Source organism: Mesoplodon mirus (assembly GCF_964341445.2).
Source record: "Mesoplodon mirus genome assembly, chromosome: 8".
NCBI classification, from domain to species: Eukaryota; Metazoa; Chordata; class Mammalia; order Artiodactyla; family Ziphiidae; genus Mesoplodon; species Mesoplodon mirus.
The window spans coordinates 64,958,996-64,979,031 of NC_138984.1; the positions used below are offsets into that span (position 1 = coordinate 64,958,996).

General features: G+C 35.7%; 1 protein-coding gene across 3 annotated transcripts in view; it reads right to left on the minus strand.

Moving 5' to 3' along the window:
* Nucleotides 1-20,036, minus strand: part of ORC4 (origin recognition complex subunit 4) — a 96,104-nt gene that overhangs the window by 32,586 nt on the left and 43,482 nt on the right. For all 3 annotated transcript variants that reach the window (XM_082630264.1, XM_082630263.1, XM_082630262.1), the window contains exons 2-4: nucleotides 9,047-9,120; nucleotides 6,251-6,327; nucleotides 5,600-5,690 (exon numbers count right to left, since the gene is read on the minus strand). In XM_082630264.1, the coding sequence (XP_082486390.1) occupies nucleotides 5,600-5,690; nucleotides 6,251-6,327; nucleotides 9,047-9,103 (225 nt within the window). In that variant the 5' untranslated portion in view covers nucleotides 9,104-9,120. The remainder of the gene's footprint in view (nucleotides 1-5,599; nucleotides 5,691-6,250; nucleotides 6,328-9,046; nucleotides 9,121-20,036) is intronic.

Below are 20,036 nucleotides of genomic sequence, written 5' to 3' on the forward strand. Positions count from 1 at the left end.
ACTGTAGATTTTGAATTTTTGTATTTTGGATAGTTTGGCCAAGGATAGTGTTTTAAATATACTGTAATCTTATTTTTTAAGTTCAAATTTACATGATTATACTAATAATATTACTAACACATGATTGTACTAATGCTATGATATATATAATTATACTAATTATATTACATAATAAAATTCTTATCTAAGAATAACTTATATCTCAGGATACTCCCACATACAACAAATCACAAAAGTGGCACGAATTAAACAATACTCCTTATCTTTTTGACCTCTCAATATTGGAGTGCAGTAGGAATAAATTAAATTGTACCAAAATGGAATACCAGGTATGGGTTCTTCCATATTCCAGTTAACTCACATTAGATAAATGATGTCAAAACACCAGAACAGTGTGTTGTACCCACAGACTTGTAGAATTCAAAGAGTGACCCTTAATGTAGACAATGGATTTTAGTTAGTAATGATGTTTCACTATCACTTTCATTAATTTTAACAAATTTTAACTAAGGCAAGATATTAATGATAGGGGAAACTGTGTGCACATGTGTGCATGTATGTATGTGGCGATTGTATGGGAACTCTGTACTATCTGCTTACTTTTTCTGTAAAAAATGTATCTATTTTAGCCAATTTACTAATGAAATGGAGTATAGCTTTAATTTGTATTTACTTATACATCTTTGTAAGCGTTTACTATCTCTGTTTCCTTTTTTCTGAACTTTCTCCATGCCTTTAGGGACAAACTTCCAAGATGAAAGTTCAGAATAAATTCAATCATTAGCTGTTCAAGCTATATTTTTAGGCTTGACACTTTGATGTATAAATCACTGAGATTCAACTTCTCTGTTGTGTTGTTATTTTGTTTCAAGATGCACAGTGTACGATAGAATAACAGGTCTAATGTACTGATTTCCTAGATCTCATTTTCTCCTGTACTGATACAAGAGTATCACTATGGAGCTCCTTGAAGAATTAAAGTATTATGTAAAAATGTTCTTCAAAAATACATAGGATAGGGCTTCCCTGGTGGCACAGTGGTTGAGAGTCCACCTGCCGATGCGGGGGATGCGGGTTCGTGCCCCGGTTGGAGAGGATCCCACATGCCGCAGAGCGGCTAGGCCCGTGAGCCATGGCCACTGAGCCTGGACATCCGGGGCCTGTGCTCCATGGCAGGAGAGGCCACAGCAGTGAGGGGCTCATGTACCACAAAAAAAAAAAAAAAAAAAAAAGGAAAAATACATAGGATAATGTGTTTTCCAAAGACAATGAAATAATGAAAACTGGAAAGAAAGGAAAATTATCCTTTACTAACAAAGACTTAAATTCACATTAAAAGGGTTTGCAGAGCTTCAGTTTTTATGATCCACACTTGGAAATAGCCTGTGAAATATTCACACTGCTAAGATAGAGAAATTCTAAAAGCATCCCCAGACAAGGAAAAATTACAAACAAAACTCAAAACACGTTAGCTGTGGTGGTCACCAGTGATGTTCACCATACTTCTGCTTAACTTCCCTTTCTAGGCACCTAGGAAAAATGCATTTCCTTGCTCTCTTGAAATTAGGTGTGACCATGTGACCCACTCTGTTCAGTGAACTGTGAGATGTGTTCTGCATCACCTCTGGGTAGGAACTTTAAGAGTGTCCATGATTCATCATGCTCCCTTTCTTCCACTGGAGTATTTGTGCAGAAATGCTGACATAACATCCACCACTTCCTTTGAGTGACTACAGAGAACAGTGCCCCCTTGCTGATCCACACTAAGCATAGAGCAAAAGTAAACAATAAATTTCTTTTGTGTCAAGACACTGAAATTTAGGGTTGTTATGAGTGCATAATCTAAACTATCCAGATTGAAACAGCAATTTATAAAGGAAAAAAGAAAAGCCTACCCTTGGAGTTTTCATACAGAATACAAATTGAATAAAATCTATGTAATCCAAAGGAGAAAAAACTGTGACCCAAGAGTTCAATCTCGCCATGTTGTAAGTAATGTGCAAAATAATTTTTGATGTATTTAAAATATTTTTTTACATTTCCCCATATTACTAAACTTCATTTCTCTTTTGTATTTCTGTGGTCTGAATGACTTTAGTGATTTGTTCTGTTAAGCAGGTTGTTGGGGTTTTTACCCTTGCCTTCAACCAACTTTCCATTCTTTAGTTTTTAAAATAGATTGTATGGTCATATAGTTTACCCCTCAAAAAGTATAAAAAGATATGCAGTGAAAAGATTCCTACCTCTGTTCCCATATCCCCCCCTCAACAAATAACTCACTATATTAGTGTTTAATATCTTAGGGAGGCACATGGATGGCCAAAAAGCACATGAAACGACTTCCCTGGTGGTGCAGTGGTGAAGAATCCTTCTGCCAATGCAGGGGACATGGGTTCTAGCCCTGGTCCAGGAAGATCCCACATGCCGCGGAGCAACTAAGCCCGTGCGCCACACTGCTGAGGCTGTGCTCTAGAGCCCGTGAGCCACAACTACTAAAGCCCGTGTGCCTAGAGCCCGTGCTCCGCAATGAGAGAAGCCACCGCAATGAGAAGCCCATGCACCGCAACAAAGAGTAGCCCCCGCTCGCCACAACCACAGAAAGCCCCTGCGCAGCAACGAAGACCCAATGCAGCCAAAAATAAAAATAAATTTATATTAAAAAATGGGGAATTCCCTGGTGGCGCAGTGGTTGGGAATCTGCCTGCCAATGCAGGGGACATGGGTTTGAGCCCTGGTCCAGGAAGATCCCACATGCCACGGAGCGGCTAAGCCCGTGCGCCACAACTACTAAGCCTGCACTCTAGAGCCCGTGAGCCACAACTGCTGAGACCACGTGCCACAACTACTGAAGCCGGGTGACTAGAGCCCGTGCTCTCACAAAAAGAGAAGCCACTGCAATAAGAAGCTGGTGCACGGCAGCGAGGGGCAGCCCCCACTCGCCACAACTAGAGAGAAGCCCGTGGGCAGCAACGAAGACCCAACGCAGCCAAAAATAAAAAAAAAAATTTTTTTAAATGCACATGAAAAGATGCTCAACATCGCTAATTATTAGAGAAATGCAAATCGAAACTCCAATGAGGTATCCCTTCACACTGGTCAGAATGGGCATCATCAAAAAATCTACAAACAATAAACGCTGGAGAGAGTGTGGAGAAAAGGGAACTCTCCTACATTGTTGGTGGGAATGTAAATTGTTCTCCAGACACTATGGAGAACAGTATGGCGGTTCCTTAAAAAATTAAAAATTGAACTACCCTGTGACCCAGCAATCCCACTCTTAGGCATATACCTGAAGAAAACCATAATTTGAAAAGATACATGCACCCCAATGGTCACTGCAGCACTGTTTACAATAGCCAGGACATGGAAGCAACCTAAATGTCCATCAACAGAGGAATGGAAAAAGAAGATGTGGTACATATATACAATGGAATATTACTCAGCCATAAAAAAGAACAAAATAATGCCATTTGCAGCAACATGGATGGACCTAGAGATTGTCATATTGACTGAAGTTAGTCAGACACAGAAAGACAAATATCATATGATAGCACTTATATGTGGAATCTAAAAAAAAGGGTACAAATGAACTTATTTACAAATGAGTCACAGATGTAGAAAACAAACTTATGGTTACCAGGGGATAAAGGGGGCAGGGATACATTGGGAGACTGGGATTGACATATACATACTACTATATATAAAACAGATAACTAATAAGAACCTACTGTATAGCACAGGGAACTCTAGTCAATACTCTGTAATGGCCTATATGGGAAAAGAATCTAAAAAAAGAGTGGATATGTGTATATGTAAAACTGATTCACCTTTGATATATACCTGAAACTAACACAACATTGTAAATCAACTATACGCCAATAAAAATTTTTTAAAATATATACACATTTCAGGGAATTTTTGGTTCACAGACGAACTGACAGAAATATGAGCTTTTTTCCTCTTCCTTTTCTTTATGGACTGTCTACAAATATTTCCTTATTCTTTTTTACTGCTGTATCATAGTCTATTATATGGAGGGATGTACCATGATTTGTTAACCAGTATTCTGTTTATAGGCATTTATATTGTTTCTCATCTTTCACTATTAACAAACAGTGCTGAAATAAGTAACTGTACACGTATCATTTCACAATGGTAAATTCCTAGAAATGTTGCTGAGTCAAAGGGTATACACATTTGTAGTGTGGTTAGACTTTTTCTAATTCTAATTTATATCACCAGCAAAAACATCAGTATGTTATCAATCTTACAGATTTTTTTGTCAACCTGAGAGAGAAAATTACTATAGTTTTTATTTAATTTACTAAATTATGAGTGAAATTGAACATGTTTATAAGTTTAAGATCACTTTGTATTTAATTTCCTATGATCTTTCTGTGCATATCTTTGCTCAGTTTTTCTATTGTTAATAGAATTATTGTTAATAATTTTAAATAGTCTAATAATTCCAAAGTATATTAGTCACATGGTTCTCCTGTAAAAACTACCCCAAATAGCACTGAAGTCAAACACAAAAAGGAAAATCATAATAAAAAAACAAGAATAAAGAAACAATGGTTATATACAAGGACTGAGCCCAAGGACTGAACCAAATTAAACAGTCAAAAATAAATACTATCATAAATGTGATTATAATAAATGAAAAACTCTTAAAAGATTAAAAAAGAAATTATCTAGATCTAAACTCCCAATTGATGTACTTCAAACAATACTGGAAATGGGTGATAACAGTAAAATCCTAAAGTCCTAATTTCCTCATCTTACATAATGTACAGTGAAAACATACTGCTTAAAAAATAAAAACGTAATTTTATTTCTATTTTACGTAATTTTACTTATATTAAAATAATACATAACTTTACTTACACATATAAAAAGCATATTAGTGAGAAATCTAAATTTATTGCATGGAATATAGCAGAAACATATTTTATAATTAAATAGTAATACTTGCAATATAACAGCTATAATTTGTCTTATATAATGAATGAAGAATGTGAAAAGATAAACTGAGGGGAGAAAGCAACAGTATCTTTTGAAGGTGACTAAGCAAATATAGTAAAGAGGGAAAGTAGAAGAGAATTCTAGAAGATGTGAGTGTACATATAAAAAAAACTGCCTGAGTTAGGGTTAAACAACAAGAGGAAAAAAAAGAATGCATGGTATGATAGTTACCTAATCTATAAACAGAGACAATACCAAACCTACCTTGCAGGGTTAATGTAAGGAATAAATGACAGAACATAAATAAAAGACACAAGGTACAGGCTCAATAGCTGCTAGTTTGCTTTGTCCATTGTCAATCACAAATTCTTCAAGGATAAAAGACCATGATGGAACAAACATTATTTAAAAATTTATTACTGTGAGGGAGAAAAAGGTAAAAAAGATTGTTCAACTCAAATATACCACTCTAACATTATACAGGCTTTGCATGTCTTCTATGATTTAAATTTTTAAAAAAAGCAAAATATTAGCAACACAATGATGAAAACAATGAAAAACATTTCCAGTGTTGTCCCTAAGAATCATCACATGCCTACAAAGCAAAGGAACATCAGAAATCAACAGCTTTTACCATGGTCTTTCCTGATCCTCGGGGTCCAATAATGAGAACAGAATTACTTTCTCCATGAATAGCAGTTCTTTTTAGCAGCTCAATTAAGTGTCTGAAATGATATAAATAGGCCAAAATTTAAAAAGGAAAGCTGAAATAATTTGCTAGGTAATACTTTTTAAAAGCTGAATTTGAACAAAAAACAGACATTCCTTTTTTCTCTTCTTCTGGGCACTTGACTTATGCTCTAAATAGTCCTACAGAGAAGAACACAAATACTGATTCTCTGGAAACCTCAAGAAGAAACCAAGTAAGACTGAAGTATCTTGGTCTTTATGATGGTATGGGACAAGGGACAACAGTGGCAACTCTTAGGACCTTTTACTCCACAGCTGGCTGCTGAGTATTAGGTGCAAGCTCAGAATTCTCTCCATAATACCAGATTATAGAAATGATACAAGATTGAAAGTTAAAAGGTTTTTTTCACTATGGAAATACAGATATCTGCTCTTGCTTCACAACAGTCATTTTTTTATATACAAAGCAAATATTTTACCTCTATAAAATGTCTGTTAGCCTTGTTTAATAAAAATCTGTGTATGACAATTTTTGCAAAACCTAAAGGGCATCTGTAAGTACTTTCATAACAGACAAGCAGATAGCTAAACTTACTTATATTGTACTTGTACTCCAAACAGGTTACTATGTGGACTCTGATGACAAAATCTTTCACGCAAAATTCTTTGTACCTGATAAAAATAAAGTGAATAAATATAAATGAAAATATTACATGTGCAATCAAAAAGGAACAAGAATATACATTTATAGCAGTCAGAATTAGGTATTAATGAATCAATTCAACCCTCCCTAAATAACTTATCATCATGACGTCTGGCATTTTCCTAAGTTGTAAAATTAACAATTCTTTTTACCTATCTCAAGTCCCAGAGAAAGGATGAAAACTTAGTTATGACGCTTTCAACAAGAGAAAGAATTAGTTCCTTTAGCTAATCAGCAATTTGAGGACTGTTTTAATCCATGTGAATGAACGAATACCTCACTTTGCATAACGTATCAGCCAACGAACAAAGACAGGAGAGAATCTAATAATGTAATCTAATTTAATAATGTTCATGAACCACACCTCAGTCTCTAGAGACCAACACATCTAAACTGGTTTAGCTCAAGCCTTATCAATCTCTATCTGTCACAGAGGTCAGGATTCCGAGGAAATAAAAGAAATTTACAAGTCCATATAGTTATTGAGGGCCTATTAGATACAGAGCACCATACTACTAAATGAACATGATCTATGCTTAAAAAAACACTGCAAATATATTGGAAAGAAATGAATATATTTGGAAAGAAATGACACATTCAAGAAACAACCTGCAAAATAGTAGTAACTCAGCATATAAGGATGTGCTCAATTATATGGAAGAAATTATATTCATCTACGACATAAAATAAGAAATCATTGGAATTAATTAAGAAAAAATTCTTCTAAAGACCAAAATTTTGAGTTTGCCTTAGAACGAAGGGCTTAGACTCAGTTGTAAAAAAAAAAAAAAAAAAAAAAAAAAGCCAATCTATCACGATCTTTAAAAAGATGGATCATTAAAATCATTCTTTTTCTGCTTTGCTGCTAATACAAAGGTCCTCAGTGACAAAAACCTTAGGAGGCTGTTTCAGATTTAGCCCCATCAGCAGAAACAAGAAGGCTCCAGGATTATTTGCTTCTCCCAGACTGACAGCATGGGACTGATCCTTCACATACCAAAGAAATAGATCTGAGTTCTCTTTACATGTGCCAGAGGCTGAGCAAAGCAAATTATTCACTGGGGATAAAATAATCCATACTTATTTACAGAGGAAGTAGAAAGAATAGGAAGATTGGTGCCAAAGAGACAATAACACTTTTCTGGCAGGCCTGTTTTGAAGATTAAAAGAGGCAGTTATCTACAGCACAATATAGGTATTATATAGGTAATAGCTGATATTTGTAAAAAAATTAAAGGGACATATATAGATTCAAAGAATCATAGTGTGCATTCTACCCCCTAGATAAGATCACTAGAAATCAAAAGACAACCTTCAGTCCTTTTCTTTTTTTAAACTTCATTAAAGTCTCTTAGAGAGACAACTATGTATAAAATAAAGTGAGAGATAAAGTGAAGTTGTAGTGAATAGTCAGAGGTTCAAAAATCCTAAAGCGATCTGAGATGAAAATTAAACAGGTGTATAAATGTATAGAAATTAATTAAGCTGCACATGGAAGATTTGTTCACTTTACAAAGATATGTAAAAGTTAAATTAAAAAACAGAATTAAACATTTTCCTTCTACAAGAAGGAAGGTAAGGTCTCACAAAGGAATGCCAATAACATTTAGTTTTTGTTTAAAAGAAATGTAGTTCTGGTCAAGCCAGATAAATAGAAATGCCAGTGTAGGGACTTCCCTAGCAGTTCAGTGCTTAAGACTTCGCCTTACAATGTATGGGGTGCGGGTTCGATCACCGGTTGGGGAGCTAAGATCCCACATGTCTCATGGCCAAAAAACCAAAACATAAAACAGAAGCAATATTGTAATAAACTCAATAAAGACTTTAAAAATGGTCCACATCAAAAAAATCTTTAAATAAAAAAAAAAGAAGTGCCAGTGTAGAAATATCATGCACGTTCCCTACTAGACTCCTCAAAAGAGATATATATGCACTTAAGAAAACATTAAATGTTCATGATAAAAACACTCAACATGCTAGGAATATAAAGGGACTTCCTCAACCTGATAAAGAACACAAAAACCTACAGCTAACATCATACTCAATGGTGAAAGACTGAACACATTTCCCCAATATCAAAAACAAAATAAGATTGTCTGCTCTTGCTAGTTTATTCAGTGTTATACTGAAGGTTCTAGTCAGGGCAATTAGACAAGAAAAAGAAATGAAAGGCATCTAGAATGGGAAGAAAGAAGTAAAACTATCTCTATTTGCAGATGACATGATCTTACATAAAGAAAATCCTAAGGAATAAACTAAAAAAATATTAGAATAAATGAGTTCAGGAAGGTTACAGAATACAAGATTAACATAGAAAAATCAATTTCATTTAGATACACTTGCAATAAATAAAACATAAAATTAAGAAAACAATTCCGTTTACAACAGCACCAAAAGGAATAAAATACTTAGGAATAAATTTAACAAAAGAAGTACAAAACTCTAAAGATAATATTAAACTAAACTGAACTAGAGCACATTTAGGAAGACATGACTAAAGTTAGGATTCCATCTATCCAAAGACTTAGAGGTTGAAATTAGGAAGTAGCAAAGATACTCTCCCCTTGAGAATGAAAAGAGTGGTTTTTCATACATGATAAGGGGAGAATTCAAGTTAAGAAGATGACTAATTCTCTTATCACCTTTGCATGGTAACAGACCTTCAGAGTAACAAAAATATATACTAACCTGTGAAAGGTATTCTGCTTGTATTAAGTTGTTACTCTTTGATTTACGACTGCTCATTTCAACGAACTGAAATCCTTAATAAAAAGAAAAAACAATTTTAGCATGAATATAAAGACTATTGACATATAAAGATTATTTAAGAATGTACTATTATAGAACCAAAATAAACAAGTTTTAAAACATGAAAAATGTTCAAATTTCTCAAACTTTAAAAATTCAGTTGAACCTAATTGTAGGAATCATTTCATAATATATGTAAATAAAACCATCCTGCTAAACATCTTAAAATTATACAGTGATGTACGTAAATTGTTTCTCAATAAAAACAGAAAAAAAAAACCATCTCAACAGCTCCTCTTTGTCTAAGTACAGGTTTAATTGACACTCCATTCCACAATTTAGATGGTTCTCATACATAAGTACTCCTACCTTTCTTTTCAATCTACTATTCAGCTTCCCTTCCTTGCCTTTAAAAACAAAAACAAAAAACAATCTATGTGCTTTCTTTATATACAATGTTTCTCCCCACATCCATCCCACAGGATCAGCCCTTCCAGAAAGCTTTCGCTTTCTTGTTCCACTCATCAGTCATAAACACTCATTACAGACTAGGTAAAATGTCTCTTCTGTAAACATACAGAACTGCCTGTACTTCTCTTTTTCATAATCAAATCACACTAAACAAAATTTGGTTAACTGTCAGTGTCCCCAAACTGAGGATATTTAAAAGTTCCAAGCATTTTAACATAATGTCCAAAATAAAGATGGCAATGATAACTGGAATGAAAAATATATATACTAATGAAAAAAAAGAAGTTCTGTAAAATTCTCCTTCAGGGCAATATACTCATAGATAAACACCTTTGGCTAAAAGATCTAATTTTCTCATCAACAATTTCCTATATAATTACTTTACTAATCAGGTAATAATAGCTTAGCCAGGAATTGTTACAAGTGCTTTGCATTTATGAACTCATTTAATCCTAAGAATAACCCTATGGTATAAATATGATCATTAACACTGCTTTCAGATTAGAAGACACAGAAAGGTTAAGTAGCTTGACCAAAACCAAACAGTGTTTAAGTCATAGAGTCAGGATTTAAACCCAGTCAAGGTATACTTGATTATATATAACTATTATATATAGCTATAAGTGTATATACTTAGATATATATAACTAACTGCTATTTAGTCAACTGTTTTTATTTTTTTATTTTTATTTTTTTGCTGTACGCGGGCCTCTCACTGTTGTGGGCTCTCCCGTTGTGAAGCACAGGCTCCGGAAGCGCAGGCTCAGCAGCCATGGCTCACGGGCCTAGCCGCTCCGCGGCACGTGGCATCTTCCCGTACCGGGGCACGAACCCGTGTCCCCTGCATCGGCAGGCGGATTCTCAACCACTGCACCACCAGGGAAGCCCTCAACTGTTTTTAAAAAGTACGCATTTCAATAACTTAAAGGAAGATCAACCTCTGTGACATATTTTATATTCATATTTATTAATTTCATATACTGACAGACGCCAACCTTTGGAATGCTGTTTCTAACAGGACAGCAGTAGAGCAATGCTTTGACAAACAGATAACAAGCAAATCTGTCGCTCCCTTCTTAAACCCCAAAGGGCTTCCGGCTCCAGGCACTCAAATTGGAAGCTCAAGAACAGAGTACTCTACTGATGTCTTGGTCCCTTAAGAAGCTTCTTTCTTAGGAGAAAAGTGGTTTTTTCAGTCACCCTTAGAGCCCTTCTAGCAGCTTTTTCTCTGTACGAGGCACCTTGCTTGAGAATCTTTACATTAATTATTTTAATTTTATTCTATTTTAAATTTTTCCCTTAAATCAGAGTTGTGTGTGGGCAAAAAACCATTTTAGCAACATGAAATGATATCCTCATTCTGGTTTAAGATACTCTTAACTGTGAAGAAGGTCTACAAGCCAAAATCTGAAATCACAGGAAACAACGGAACAAATGTCCCCTAGACAATAAGGAGAAGTGAATTTTTAAAAAATGGAGAAGAGCTTTTACAATATACCTTATCTTTTTAGAGCTATATTAGCAATTTCACAGTATTAATGGAATTAAAACATATTTCCCCCCATTTCATGGGTTGAAAAAACATGCTCAAGAAGAGCTAAGTAAAATGCCTGAGGTTGCAGGGTAGGTGTCTAATCTGCCTCCTTGCATCAAATATAATTCAGGTAAGCCACTAAAAACATGCATATTCTTCATTTGGTGATCATTCATGAAAGAAACATACACATACACACTACTTCAGTTCCTAACCCACATAAATTTTTACTGCAAATTGAGTCTTAATTGAGATTGATTTTAATACATCGAGCCCCTCCAAATAATAGCCAAATCTCCACTCTATTACAAAGAATATTTTAAAAGACAATTCTAACTTTATAGATGAAACAACAAGAATTGGAATGATAGATGCAAACCACATATCTGACAAAGGACTTATATACAGAGAAGCTTCAAAGCTCAACAATACAGAAATCTAGAAAAATGGGCAAAGGGCATAAACAGACACTTCAACCAAAGAGGGTATATGGATGTCAAATAAACACATGAAACACACTAGTCATTAGGAAAATGCAGATTATAACCACAATGAGGTATATGTACACACCTATTTGAACAGCAAAAATTAAAAAGTGAAAACAGCAAATGCTGGTGAGGATGCAGAGAATCCACATCTCTAATACAACTACTGGTAAGAATGTGAAATGTTATAGCCATTCTGCAAAGTTTCCTTTTGGCAGTATTTTTTTTTAATTTAACTTAATTTTTTTTTATACAGCAGGTTATTATTAGCTATCTATTTTATACATATTAGTGTATACGTGTCAATCCCAATCTCCCAATTCATCCCACAACCACCCAACACCCTGCTTTCGCCCTTTGGTGTCCATACGTTTATTCTCTACATCCATGTCTCCACCTCTGCGTTGCAAACCAGTTTATCTGTACCATTTTTCTAGATTCCACATATATGAGTTAATGTACGATACTTGTTTTTCTCTGACTTACTTCACTCTGTATGACAGTATATAGGTCCATCCACATCTCTACAAATGACACAATTTCGTTCCTTTTTATGGCCGAGTAATATTCCATTGCATATATGTACCACAATTTGTTAGCCATTTATCTGTCGATGGGCATTTAGGTTGCTTCCAGGACCTGGCTACTGCAAATAGTGCTGCAATGAACACTGGGGTGCATGTGTATTTTTGAATTATGGTTTTCTCTGGGTATATGCCCAGTAATGGGATTGCTGGGACATATGGTAGTTCTATTTTTAGTTTAAGGAACCTACATACTGTTCTCCATAGTGGCTGCATCAATTTACATTCCCACCAACAGTACAAGAGGGTTCCCTTTTCCCCACACCCTCTGCAGCATTCGTTGTTTGTAGATTTTCTGATGATGCTCATTCTAACCGGTTTCAGTTGATACCTCATTGTACTTTGGATTTGCATTTCTCTAATAATTAGTGACGTTGAGCAGCTTTTCATGAGCCTCTTGGCTCCTTTGGAGAAATGTCTATTTAGGTCTTCTGCCCATTTTTTGATTGGGTTGTTTTTTTTTAATATTGAGCTGCATAAGCTGTTTATGTATTTTGGAGATTAATCCTTTGTCTCTTTGTTTGGAAATGTTTTCTCTCATTCTGAGGGTTGTATTTTCATCTTGTTTATAGTCTCCTTTGTTGTGCAAAAGTTTTAAGTTTAATTAGATCCCATTTGTTTATTTTGTTTTTATTTCCATTACTCTAGGAGGTGGGTCAAAAAAGATCTTGCTGTGATTTATGTCAAAGCGTGTTCTTCCTGTTTTCCTCGAAGATTTTATAGTATCCAGTCTTACATTTAGGTCTCTAATCCATTTTGAGTTTATTTTAGTGTATGGTGTCTTTTCATTTTTATACATGTAGCTTTCCATGTAGTCTTTCATTCCTATACATGTAGCTGTCCAGTTTTGCCAGCACTACTTACTGAAGAGACTGTCTTTTCTCCATTGCATATCCTTGCCTCCTTTGTCATATATTAGTTGACCAAAGGTGTGTGGGTTTATCTCTGGGCTTTCTATCCTGTTCCATTGATCTATATTTCTGTTTTTGTGCCAGTACCATATTATCTTGATTGCTGTAGCTTTGTAGTATAGTGAAGTCAGGGAGTCTGATTCCTCCAGCTCCGTTTTTTTCCCTCAAGATTGCTTTGGCTATTTGGAGTCTTTTATGTTTCCATACAAATTTTAATATTTTTTGCTCTAGTTCTGTAAAAAATGCCATTAGTAATTTGATAGGGATTACACTGAATCTGTAGATTGCTCTGGGTACTAGAGTCATTTTCACAATATTGATTCTTCCAATCCAAGAACATGGTATTTCTCTATATCTGTTTGTGTCATCTTTGATTTCTTTCATCAGTGTCTTATAGTTTTCTGAGTACAGGTCTTTTACCTCCTTAGGTAGGTTTATTCCTAGGTATTTTATTATTTTTGTTACAATGGTGAATGGAATTGTTTCCTTAATTTCTCTTTCTGATCTTTCATTGTTAGTGTATAGGAATGTAAAAGATTTCTGTGCATTAATTTTGTATCCTGCAACTTTACCAAATTCATTGATTAGCTCTAGTAGTTTTCTGGTGGCATCTTTAGGATCCTCTATGTATAGTATCATGTCATCTGCAAACAGTGACAGTTTTACTTCTACTTTTCCAATTTGGATTCCTTTATTTTTTTCTTCTCTGATTGCCATGGCTAAGACTTCCAAAACTATGCTGAGTACTAGTGGCAAGAGTGGACATCCTTGTTTTGTTCCTGAGCTTAGAGGAAATGCTTTCAGTTTTTCACCATTGAGAATGATGCTTGCTGTGGGTTTGTCTTATATGGCCTTTATTATGTTGAGGTTGGTTCCCTCTGTGTCCATGTTCTGGAGAGTTTTTAATCATAAATGGGTGTTGAATTTTGTAAAAAGCTTTGACTGCATCTATTGAGATGATCATATAGTTTCTATTCTTTAATTTAATATTGTGTATTGCACTGATTTGTGTATACTGAAGAATCCTTGAATCCCTGGGATAAATCCCTCTTGACCATGGTGTATGATCCTTTTAATGTGTGGCTGGATTTTCTCTGCTAGTATTTTGTTGAGAATTTTTGCATCTATATACATCAGTAATATTGGTCTGTAATTTTCATTTTTTGTAGTATCTTTGATTTTGGTATCAAGGTGATGGTGGCCTCGTAGAATGAGTTTGGGAGTGTTCCTTCCTCTGCAATTTTTTGGGAAGAGTTTGAGAAGGGTGGGTATTAGCTCTTCTCTAAATGTTCAATACAGTTCACCTGTGAAACCATCTGGTCCCGGACTTTTGTTTGCTGCAAAATTTTTAATCATAGTTTCCATTTCATTACTTGTGATTAGTCTGTTCATATTTTCTATTTCTTCTTGGTTCAGTCTTGAAAGTTGTGCTTATCTAAGAATTTGTCCATTTCTTCCAGGTTGTCCATTTTATGGGCATATAGTTGCTTGTAGTAATTTCTCATGATCCTTTGTATCTCTGCAGTGTCAGTTGTTACTTCTCAGTTTTCGTTTCTAATTTTATTGATTCTTGATGAAACTGGCTAAAGGTTTATCAATTTTGTTTATCTTCTCAAAGAACCAGCTTTTAGTTTTATTGATCTTTGCCTGTTTTCTATGTTTCTACTTTCTTTCTGCTCTGGTCTTTATGACTTCTTTCCTTTTACTCAGTTTGGGTTTTGTTTGTTCTTCTTTCTCTAGTATCCTTAAGGTGTAAGGTTAGATTGTTTGAGATGTTTCTTGTTACTTGAGGTAGGATTGTATTGCTAAAAACTGCCCTTTTAGAACTGCTTTTGCTGCATCCCACAGGTTTTTTATTGTTGTGTTTTCATTGTCATTTGTCTCTAGGTATTTTTTGATTTATTCTTTGAGTAAATAAAAAAACACAAACTGTGTTTGTGTTTTTTGCAGTTTTTTCCCTGAAACTGATTTCTAATCTCATAGCATTGTTGTCAGAAAAGATGCTTGCTATGATTTCAATTTTCTTAAATTTACTGAGGCTTGATTTGTGACCCAAGATGTGGTCTATCCTGGAGAATGTTCTGTGTGCAATTGAAAAGAAAGTGTAATCTGCTGTTTTTGGATGGTATGTGCTATAAATATCAATTAAATCTATCTGCTCTATTGTGTCATTTAAATCTTGTGTTTCCTTATTAATTTTCTGTCTGGATGATCTGTCCATTGGTGTAAGTGAGGTGTTAAAATCCCTCACTATTACTGTGTTACTGTCGATTTTCTCTTTTATAGCTGTTAGCATGTGCCTTATGTACTGAGGTGCTCCGATGTTGGGTTCATAGATATTTATAATTGTTATATCTTCTTCTTGGATTGATCCCTTGATCATATGTAGTGTCCTCCCTTGTCTCTTGTAACAATCTTTGTTTTAAAGTCTATTTTATCTGATATGAGTATTGCTAACCCAGCTTTCTTTTGATTTCCATTTGCATGAAGTATCTTTTCCCATCCCCTCATTTTCAGTCTGTATGTGTCCCTAGGTCTGAAGTGGGTCTCTTGTAGACAGCATATAGATGGGTCTTGTTTTTGTATTCATTCAGCAAGCCTGTGTCTTTTGGTTGGAGCATTTAATCCATTCACATTTAAGGTAATTATCAATATGTATGTTCCTTTTACCATTTTCTTAATTGCTTTCGGTTTGCTTTTGTAGGTGCTTTTCTTGTTTCCCACTTAGAAATGTTCCTTTAGCATTTGCTGTAGAGCTGGTTTGGTGGAGCTGAATTCTCTTAGCTTTTGCTTGTCTGTAAAGCTTTTTTCTTCTGTTGAATCTGAATGAGATCCTTGCCAGCTAGAGTAAGCTTGGTTGTAGGTTCCTCCTTTCCATCACTTTAAATATATTGTGCCACTCCCTTCTGGCTTGTAGAGTTTCTGCTAAGAAATCAGCTGTTAACCTTATGGGAGTTCCCTTGTATGCTATTTGTTGTTTTTCCATTGTTGCTTTTAATAATTTTTCTTTGTATTTAATTCTTGTCAATTTGATTACTATGTGTCTTAGCATGTTTCTCCTTGGGTTTATCCTGTATGGGACTCTCTGTGCTTCCTGGACTTGATTATTTCCTTTCCCAAATTAGGGAAGTTTTTGCCTGTAATCTCCTCAAATATTTTCTCAGGTCCTTTCTCTCAATCTTCTTCTTCTGAGACCCCTATAATGCCAATGTTGGTGCATTTAATATTGTTCCAGAGGTCTCTTAGGCTGTCTTCATTTCTTTTCATTCATTTTTATTCTGTTCCACAGCAGCGAATTCCACCTTTCTGTCTTCCAGGTCACTTATCCGTTCTTCTGCCTCAGTTATTCTAGTATTGATTCCTTCTATTGTATTTTTCACTTCAGTTACTGTATTGTTCATCTCTGTTTGTTCTTTAATTCTTCTAGGTCTTTGTTAAACATTTCTTGCATCTTTTTGATCTTTGCCTCATTCTTTTTCTGAGGTCCTGGATCACCTTCACTATCATCATTCTGAATTCTTTTTCTGGAAGGTTGCCTATCTCCACTTCATTTAGTTGTTTTTCTGGGGTTTTACCTTGTTCCTTCATCTGGTACATAGTCCTCTGCCTTTTCATTTCGTCTTTCTGTGAATGTGGTTTTTGTTCCACAAGCTGCAGGACTGTAGTTCTTCTTGCTTCTGCTGTCTGCCCTCTGATGAATGAGGCTATCTAAGAGGCTTGTGCAAGCTTCCTGATGGGAGGGACTGGTGGTGGGTAGAACTGGCTGTTGCTCTGGTGGGCAGAGCTTTAATCCACTTGTTTGCTGATGGGTGGGGCTGAGTTCCCTCCCTGTTGGTTGTTTGGCCTGAGACGACCCAGCACTGGAGCCTATCCAGCTCTTTGGTGGGGCTAATGGTAGACTCCAGGAGGGCACATGACAAGGAGTACTTCCCAGAACTTCTGCTGCCAGTGTCCTTGTCCCTGCGGTGAGCCACAGCCACCCCATGCCTCTTCGGGAGACCTTCCGACACTATCAGGTAGGTCTGGTTCAGTCTCCTATAGGGTCACTGCTCCTTCCCCCTGGATCCTGACACGTACACTACTTTGTGTGTGCCCTCCACAGGTGGAGTCTCTATTTCCCCCAGTTCTGTCAAAGTCCTGCAATCAAATCCCGCTAGCCTTCAAAGTCTGATTCTCCGGGAATTCCTCCTCCCATTGCCGGAACCCCAGGTTGAGAAGCCTGACGTGGCAGTCAAAACCTTCAGTCCAGTGGGTGGACTTCTGTGGTAAAACTGTTCTCCAATTTGTGAGTCACCCACCTAGCGGTTATGGGATTTGATTTTATTGTGATTGTGCTCCTCCTACCATCTCATTGCTGTTTCTTCTTCTGTCTTTGCATGTGGGGTATCTTTTTTGATGAGTTCCAGTGTCTTCCTTTCAAACTGTTCAGCAGTTAGTTGTTATTCTGGTGTTCTCGAAAAAGGGAGTGAGCGCACGTCCTCCTACTCCACCATCTTGAACCTGTTTTAAGCTCTCCTATGCTTTGGCAGTTTCTTATAAACAAACACTTACCATGTAACATGGCAATTGTACGCGGTATTTATACCAAAGAAATGAAAATTTATCCTCAAATGAAAACCTGTAAATGTGAATCTTTACAATTTTATTTGTAATAGCCAAAAAACTGAAAACAATACAGATGTCCTTCAAAGAGCCAATGGAGTTAAAGAAACTGAAACATCCATACATACAGAGGGACTATAACTGAGAAAAAAAAAAGAGAGATTAACTACTGATACGTGAAATAACTTCGATGGCTCTCAAGGGCATCATGCTTAGTGAACAGAAAAAAAAAAAGGCCAATCCCCCCAAAAAATACATATTTTACAATTCCATTTAAAAAACATTCTTGGGGGCTTCCCTGGTGGCGCAGTGGTTGAGAGTCTGCCTGCCAATGCAGGGGACACGGGTTCGTGCCCTGGTCCGGGAAGATCCCACATGCCGCGGAGCGGCTAGGCCCGTGAGCCATGGCCACTGAGCCTGCGCGTCCGGAGCCTGTGCTCCGCAACGGGAGAGGCCACAACAGTGAGAGGCCCATGTACTGGAAAAAAAAAACAAACAAACCATTCTTGGAATGACAAAACTATTATGAAGATGAAGAACAGATTTAGGATTGTGAGGAAACAGAACTTAGGGGTGAGTATGACTACAAAAAGGAGTTACATGAAGAATTTTCTCTGTAATGATGGAAGAGTTTGGCATCTTTATTGCAATGGTGTTCAAACAAATCTAACCATGGGATAAAATCACAGAGAATTATACAGACACACAAAAATGAGTGCAAGTAAAAACTGTTGAGAACTGAATAAGGTCTGCAATCTTGTTAACCGTGTTATACCAATGTCAGTTTTCTGGTTTTGACATGCAGTATCATTTGAACTATATTTGCAACTTCTGTGAGTCTATAATAACTTCAAAATAAAAAGTTTAAAAAATATTAAACTAATTTTATAGTTTTTTTTTGAAGTGCTTAATGACAAAAGTGTGAATATAAGTGGTATAACTAAATCCTCTTTATCTGAAAATAGACTATTAAGTTTGATTGAATTTCTCCTCAGATTTACCAGTGGGTCAAGCGACAGCTCCTTCCACTTCCTACTGTGCTTTTGAAACCATGACTTCACTTACTATTCTAAATAGCAGGACTAGACATAAAGTGTAAAAGGAGCTCAATGTCTATGCATGACTAAGTCATGTTATTATCAAATACAATAAGTGACTACAATTATTTAGTTGTAGAAATTTTGGTAGAAACTACTATTTCATTTATACTCTTAAGATGAGCAGTGAAATGGATAATGCCAAAGAATGGCTTACCCTCACAGTATTTCTTTAGCACCTATACTTTTTATATTATTGGTTTCCAGTAGATCCTCCTCTCAACTTATGTTTTCTAAAGTGAATAAACCTAATTTTCAGTTTCAGAGTTTCAAGTAACAATTGGTCTATTCGATAGCCTAAAAAATTGAACCCAATCCACTCCTGTCACTAGCTGCCTCCAACCTACTTTAGATCACCATTATTTCTTGACTGGAAATCTATGCCAGCTTCTTTATTGTCTCCAACTCTTACTCCCTTTTTCATGTAAAAACCCTTCAATTCCATCCTCAACTCCCAAAATTCTAAATTCCAAATTCCCTAACATCATTTAAAAGGAAGGTTCTGAATGACTAGTTTCCCAGTTTAGCTCACGACTCCTTCTCTTAATATGCCTGAAAGAATCAACAATTCTCTATACCCTGACTCACTCCAAACTCAGGCCTTAGTTGAGATATTATTTCCTTTGGAATACTTTCTGTGACACCCCTGAACACTCCTAGTCTGGGCAAAATCTGAGGGTTTTGTGTCCCTCAAGTGCTATCTTCCCCTTTCACAGAACTTAATTAGCATACAGTGATGTAACTAACTGTGTTTACTTATGTTTGCTCCACTGGACCACAGCTCCTTGAAAGACTGACTCAGAAATCACGTTATCATTGTATCCAAATCAAGTAGTGCAAAAATAGCATATAGTTGGTTTTCAAGAAAATATTTGATAAATGAATGAATGTTAGGCAGTGGAGAATGTCCACAGGTAAACTAGCTGCTAAAAAGGAGCCAGGTTAGTTTAAATCAACTGCCTAGCTAAATTTAGAAGTTTTGAATAATTACATGCCATGACACTCAAAAAACCCTGCCAAGCATGAAAGAAAAATTATATATATACTAATATATATTTATATATTTATATAAAATAAATACATAATGATTTATACTTCAAGTAAAATACATGCAGTATAATATTATCATGGTAGTGTCACATCAATGGAAATTCAAATTGGTTAAAATATAGTTAATTTGGTTAAGAAATTAATTTCTTTTAATAGAGAAGTCCCAAAATTAACAAAAGAGAAGTACACATTTTTT